We start from the raw sequence: 6,856 nt of genomic DNA, 5'->3' as shown, positions 1-6,856 counted from the left end.
CACTTGAGCCACAGGCGCTGAGCCCAGTTATTCTTTTTGAAAGAAAAGGCGGAATCAGTCTCAGTGCCTGTAACTCAGTGAGTAGGGCACCAGCCACATACACCAATGCTGGTGGGTTCATACCTGGCCTGGGCCTGCTAAACAGCAATGACAACTGCAACAAATAAATAGCGAGGCATTGTGGCGGGTGCCTCTCTCTGAGGCAAGAGAATCGTGTAAGCCCAAGAGTTTGAGGTTGCTGTGAGCTGTGACCCCACGGCACTCTACCGAGGGTGACACAGTGAGACTGTCTCAAAAAAAAAAAGACAAGATGGAATCAAATAGGTCTCTATTCATGCTCTTCCTCACTTGTTCCTTGAAACTGCACACCAGTACTTGCATAAAACCACTTTTCCCTTTCTTCCTATGTATTTTAAGAAGGGCAGAAGTGAGAGTAGATGGTAATGGGGAGAGTAGGTAGATAAACTAATGTGCTATTTCTCAGAGTGTGCCCTGGGGTCCTTGTGTTACCAGATGAAGAGGGGTCTGTCACTGTCAGCCAATATGCAGAGTTGGGGATAGGTCCACCAAACTTCATGTGTCAGAAGGCTGGGATTCTAGAGAACAGTGAGAGTAGCCTCTCCAAGATTATCTGTTTTTCCATTTCCAAAATTAGAGTTTCATACATAAAAGTTCAAAGCAAAGACCACACCAGCCCCTATTCCAAATAATAATCAGCGTAACTCAGTGACCTATTACAACATTCCAATTCAAAAGTTAATCTCCTAAATCAATCCACATAAACTACTCAAGATAGGCATCTTTAGGGTAGGAGCCAAATTTACCATGCAGTAAGAGTAGGAGACAGGGGGTCAAGGTCAGGCAGGACCTAACCCTACCAGACCAGCTGTGTCGTGTCCTCCTTAGCCGGTCTGACTCCATCTTATTCTCACAACATGTGGGAATGTGTGCTTTTACTTGGGGGTCCTTGAGACTTTCAGGGGCCCAGGAGGTCCAAACTTATGTAGGAAGACATCATTCGCTTTCCTTCACTCTCATTCTCTCTCAAGTGTACAGTAGAGTTTTCTAGCAGGTGTTAAATACTGTGCTGTCACAATAGACTAGATGCAAAAGTAGGTATTAAAATTTAGCTGTCTTAAGCCAGATATTAAAGAAATTTATAAAAATGAACTACAACTCATCTTATTACACTATTATTTGTTTTGGAAAATACATTATTTTTCTTAAAAGTTATGTTAGCTCGGCACCCATAGCTCAGTGGTTAGGGTGCCAGCCACACACACTGAGGCAGGTGGGTTCAAACCTGGCCCAGGCCTGCTAAACAACAATGACAACTGCAACAACAACAAAAAATAGCTGGGCGTTGTGGCAGGCACCTGTAGTCCCAGTTACTTGGGAGGCTGAGGCAAGAGAATCACTTAAACACAAGAGTTTGAGGTTGCTGTGAGCTGTGATGTCACAGCACTCTACCGAGGGTGAAATAGTGAGACCCTGTCTCAAAAAAAAAGTTATGTTAACAGGCCAGATGCAGTAGCTTATGCCTGTAATCCTAGCACTCTGAGAGGTTGAGGCGGTTGGATTGCCTGAACTGAGGAGTTCAAGATCAGCTTGAGTAAGAGCAAGACCCCATCTCTACTAAAAACAGAGAAAAAAACAAAACTCGCTGGGAATGATGGTGTATGCCTGTAGTCCCAGCTCCTCAGGAAGCTGAGGCAAGAAGATTGCTTGAACCCAGGAGTTTGAGGTTGCTATGAGCTATGACACCACCACACTCAATGAGGGGCAACAGAGATACTCTGTCTCAAAAAGAAAAAAAAAGCTACATAATTAACATATAATGGGCTTATTATTGATATTTTATAATGAATTAATGTTTCCAAGTTTTGATTTCCAATATAGTAAATATTGGTAACTGTAACTCACAAATAAAAGTTCTTTGGAATCCTTGCTAATTTTTAAAAGCATAAAGAGCCGTGACCCTGAAGCCAAAGAAGGTAGGGGGTCTCTTGGGAGATCAGACATGACCTGAGACATCTCACCTCAGGAATCAGACATGACCTGATGGAAGAGCTTAAACTGATGGCATTGCTAATTCAGATGTCCACAGTCTGTCCCAAGGTGTGAGCTGTATAGGATGAGCAATTCCTTTGGAACTTTGAAAATAGTTCCGTGCAGCCTCACTTTAGAGGTGTGCTCCCAGGACAGTTGCCGTGGTTCTCTGGGGCCATTGGACTGGCACTCGATGTGAACATAGTCTGTGGGGCCCTGGCTCACATCTCAGCCTGATGCCTTACAGGAATCACAGCACAGGAGTTCTCAGTCCATCTGCTCTCTGAGCTTACCTCTGACTCCGGGGATCGTAAACAGGGCTTCTTCAGCTCCGGGAAGAAGGAGCTGGGTCTCAAGAGGCAAATGTCTCGTGAGCCCTGGGCGGTAATCCCAGGCCAGATGTGCCAAGGGTTGGCGCGGCATTTCAGGCCAGATGTGGAGTTGGGAGAGTTCCCAGCCCCTCTGAGTGCTCAGCTCTCTGCTTGCTCCACACTCAGATTAGAATCTGTAGCTCCAAGCAAGTCAAAACCTGTGAACTTCTACCGTGGCTCCCCTGGACTCCATTGCAGCGGCAGCCAGAGGTTTCAAAGGTCACACCAGCTGGGCGGGTGAGAAAAACAGATCTCCCAGACCGGGTGAAGTTGGCTGCCCAGAGGAAGGCAAGTTGCAACATCTGCGAGCAGAGTCAGAACAAAGCCCCTTAACTTTTTTGGTCTGGGCCTTGGCTCTGTGGCGTCCCCAGCTCTCCTTCACTTTCCATTCTCTGCTGGACCTTGAACAGGAATTTCTGCAGGACGGTGTTGAAGCGTGGCTGTCTTGCGGCCTGACTCATGTGAGAGCTGCTGGGGAAGAGGCCACGGTAAGGTGTGTCCCATTCACTGGTGTGTGGCCCTGCCCTCTTTGCTCCGGTGGGTCACAGCAAGTCAGCCTGGCACAGCTGAGGAGCAGCTCACTCTTGGATTAGGCACAATTAGGGAATTTGTCAGGATTTGAGTGCATTGCAGAGAGGATTAAGGTGGGGAGAGTGGAGCTGTCAGTGCCGGGGGCACTCACACATGGGTTTCTTTGACGTGTGCTATTGGAGGGAGGGGTCCTCCAGACTTCAGAGCCTGCTTGGGAGCCCCTCCCTGCAGGGGAGGTATGGTGTTTCCATGATGCTCTGCAAACTGATATGACACTTAAAGACAAACTGAAGTGTGTACATTTGGGTAGGAAAGAGGCACTGGCTTCTATAAACTTGTTCTGCCATATAACTTGATCCCAGATTTTTTACTTTTTTCTAAATCTTTTTGCCTCAGAGTAGCAATCTCTTTTGGCTATGGTTGAAAGTGTTCTTTTCTAGGTTCAAAGACGATTTAAAGTGCTTTTTTTTTTTTTTTTTTGAGACAGAGCCTCAAGCTGTCACCCTGGGTAGAGTGCTATGGCATCACAGCTCACAGCAACCTCCAACTCCTGGGCTCAAGTGAGTCGCCTGCCTCCACCTCCCAAGTAGCTGGGACTATAGGCACCTGCCACAATGCCCGGCTATTTTTTGGTTGCAGCCATTGTTGTTTGGCAGGCCCGGGCTGGATTCGAACCCTCCAGCTCAGGTGTATGTGGCTGGCGCCTTAGCCACTTGAGCCACAGGTGCGAGCTTAAAGTGCTTTTCATCACATTAAAGTCAAATTAACTCAATGATGCTTCAAATGATGAGTAAATTATGTTACTTGTGAAAACCTTATTGGAGGTGGGCTTTGGCCCAAAAAATCATTGTGGGGGGGTCGAGTGGGAGGAGCTTCCAGCTCTTGGACCACTGTTTTTTTAACCCCTCCCCCTGTTTCTTTCCCTTGCTTACAGAGAAGTGAGTAAATAATCTTGAGTTTAACTGGTATTAGATGAGACCCCCTAGCCAGTGTGTTTGAGTCCAGCCACTGATTATCACTTTGCCAAAAGAGAAATTATTGCAGAAATAACCCAGCCTCTCCGGTTTTCTTAATTGGAATGCAGTCAACAGGCTTGATGAGAGATTAGAGAGGATGGTTTGGTTTGGTTTATTTTGTTATTAATTTTTTTTTCCTGATAGAGCATTCCAAATATGCCAGTAACCATTAATTGTGTGGTAGGAATCTGTTTATGCTGATGATGGCAGTGGGCGGGGTGATGGGCTGAGGGTGAGCAGAGCTGTTTGGTGTGACTGACCAGCTTGGGACTTGGCTCTGGTCCTGTCCACACACCAGTTGAGTAACTCTCCCTGAGAAGCTCCGTGCAGTGGGCTAGATGTTTCCTTGCTGTATTGACTCGCCCATTCCTTTTGTAACCTGAAGCCCAGCCTCTCCTAGGGACGGAAGACTCCTGTCTAACAAGTTCTTGAGCACAGGCAAATTCCTTTTTTTTTTTTGATGCGAGCATCTGGGGCCTTTGGGAGATTTAGATGGACCTCAGATCTTGCATCTAAAGGATTTGTGGAAGGGTCCTCGGCCTCACCCCACCACTACTAGTCCTGAGAGCAGAGGTGGAGAAGAGTCTCGTGTCCTGCAAAGCCAGGCTTGAGAGCAGAAAGGGGAGCCACGTTGCCCACCCTCCCTTCCTTGGTGCAACTCCCAAGTTTCTGCCTGTTGCATCTGTCATTACTGGACAGGAAATTCCTCATCTGGGCTTCAGGGGCCTCCAGAAAGTCAGTGGGATATGACTTTGCAATCAGACCTTGGTTTGGTTTCCACTTCTTAGCTACATGACCTTGAACAAGCATAGTCAGCTTTCTGAGGCTGGGTGTCCCCACTTGTGAAAGAGTCATAATCAGATCTGCTTTGCAGGGCTGTTGGGACTGAATGAGACTGGTGCCCAGCACAGTGCCAGCCCCATGCACCTTGCTCATTAAATGGTGCTGATAGTGTGGGCACAAAGGTGCTGAGGGAAGCTGCCCCAGGACCACGGGCCCCCTGCCCCACCACCTCCCAGATTTTGCCTCTGCCTCCCACTGCTATTGTCTGGGAATCCCAATCAGATAGCCTTGCCTGAAGAAGTTGGGCTGGCCTGGACTCCTCACCATCCTTGGTGAAAGGGACTGTGTCTTCAGAGTGGGGAGGCTGGCTGCCCTTAGAAACTGGATGAAGATAATGCCGACAGCTCCCACTATCAAATGCCTTTATGCCATTCTTTGTATTTTGTATCACTGTCATTCAGATCCTCTCTTCAACCTCATGAGCTTGATATTATCATTCCATCTGACAGAAAAGGAAACTGAGGCCAGGAGAGTTGGAGTACTGTGCCCAGCCCACTGATGGAAAGCAGTAGTGTCCCTGGATGCGCAGGGTCACCAAAGCCTGATCCCTGTGATTGCTGCCCTTGCACCCCAGCCCTCCGCCTGGTCCTGGCTACACGTATGTCTCTGTCACCTCATCCTGGGGCAGCAGATGAGGAGAGGGAGCAGTGTTCCCTCTGGGGTGTGGCCCTGGGTAGCTGTGCAGGATCCCAGAGCTCCTACCTTCACCCTGTTACCACACTCATCTCACAATCTCACACACGCGCACACGCACAAGCACACCCCCACACGTGACTGCTCACTGCTGTGTATACCTAATGCCTAGCTTTGGCACGTGCTAGCTGTTCAATAAATAAATTAGGTAGTTTTAATTTTAATCACATTGTTATGAAATAGTGTAATACATAGTCAGTAGATATATTTTAAGTGAATGGACTTATCCTGATTCTTGCCCTTCAAATCGTATCGTGACTACTTTTAAAGTGGTTCGACAAACACATGAAACCGTAATGAGATAAATCTGGCAAAATGTCCCTCGTTGAATGTAGATGGTGGATATCTGTGGTGCTCATTTCATCATTCTTTCTACTTCTCAATATGTTGAAATTGTCCATAATGTTTCTTTAATTTGAACTTTCGATGTCAATCAAATTTGTACCCTTCTTTTCCTTATAAATTTGCACTCACGTCATTGCCTAGTTTTCCACTGTATTTATCCAATTCTTGCTTTTGAATTTTTAACTGGATTGTTAAAGATGTATCTAATTTTTTTTTCTATAAATAATGTAATTAGTGTTCTTATAAGTAAACTTTGGGCTGTATCTTTGATTCTTTTCCATTCATATATTCTAAATGAGGGATTAGAAAAAAGAGATTTTTTTCCCCAGAATACTTTTGCCAAATTCCTTTCAAGAAAGATCGTACCAACTTATATTCCCTGTAAGAAGCTTTGAGCAACCCATCTCACCATGGTCTCACCAGTATTGTATGTTCTCTTCCTTTTTAAATGTCATTTCGGTTGGTTTTTAAAAAAAAAAAATAGCTCGTTCTTAATTTGCACTCTCGGGTTATTAGTGGAGTGAGGCAGAGTTCGTTTGTTGATTGTCACGGGTCTGTGATCAGAAACGCACAAGCGAGGAAGCCGGTTTCTCTGTGGTTGTCCAAGTCACAACCTCTGCTCATTTATCTATCAGGCTGCTTTCTTCTTTGTGAACTACCCTAGTCCTTTGTTTTTGTGCAAGCATTTTGTCTGACATTATCATCCATTTTTAATGTTGTCGTGGCATGTTTTGACACACAGAAAATCTTAAATTCTTTGTGTATGTGGTGGCAGCTCTCAACTTTCCCCAGCGTCAGACCCCTTTCCTTCCAGCCAACTCTGAGTGTTCACAGGAGGCAAGAGGGCCCAGTGGGTAAGAATAGGGGCTCTCGCACCAGAGGCCTGAGTTCAAATGACGTTCCTGCCCCTACTAAATGCATGAATTTGGACGAATTTCTTTTTTTTTTTTTTTTAAGTTGCCCCCTCTCTCTCTCAAAATTTTAAGGAGGTGCAAAGGTTTTTATTTC

The 6,856-nt window shown here is 46.0% G+C and overlaps 1 protein-coding gene across 3 annotated transcripts in view; it reads left to right on the top strand.

Annotated features, from left to right (window-relative positions):
• Nucleotides 1–2,760: 2,760 nt before the first annotated feature.
• The window catches only part of MYLK (myosin light chain kinase), a 212,626-nt gene continuing 208,530 nt past the window's right edge, over nucleotides 2,761–6,856 (top strand). For 2 of the 3 annotated variants that reach the window (XM_053565243.1, XM_053565242.1), the window contains exons 1-2: nucleotides 2,862–2,908; nucleotides 5,260–5,408. In XM_053565243.1, coding sequence (XP_053421218.1) covers nucleotides 5,309–5,408 — 100 coding nt within the window. In that variant the 5' untranslated portion in view covers nucleotides 2,862–2,908; nucleotides 5,260–5,308. Of the gene's footprint in view, nucleotides 2,909–5,259; nucleotides 5,409–6,856 lie in introns of all 3 variants that reach the window. The other variant, XM_053565244.1, reaches the window with a different exon arrangement.

The sequence above is a fragment of the Nycticebus coucang genome, chromosome 16 (assembly GCF_027406575.1).
Source record: "Nycticebus coucang isolate mNycCou1 chromosome 16, mNycCou1.pri, whole genome shotgun sequence".
Classification (NCBI taxonomy): Eukaryota; Metazoa; Chordata; class Mammalia; order Primates; family Lorisidae; genus Nycticebus; species Nycticebus coucang.
Note: the sequence above shows the minus strand (reverse complement) of the source record. Positions and strands in the feature narration are given on the sequence as shown.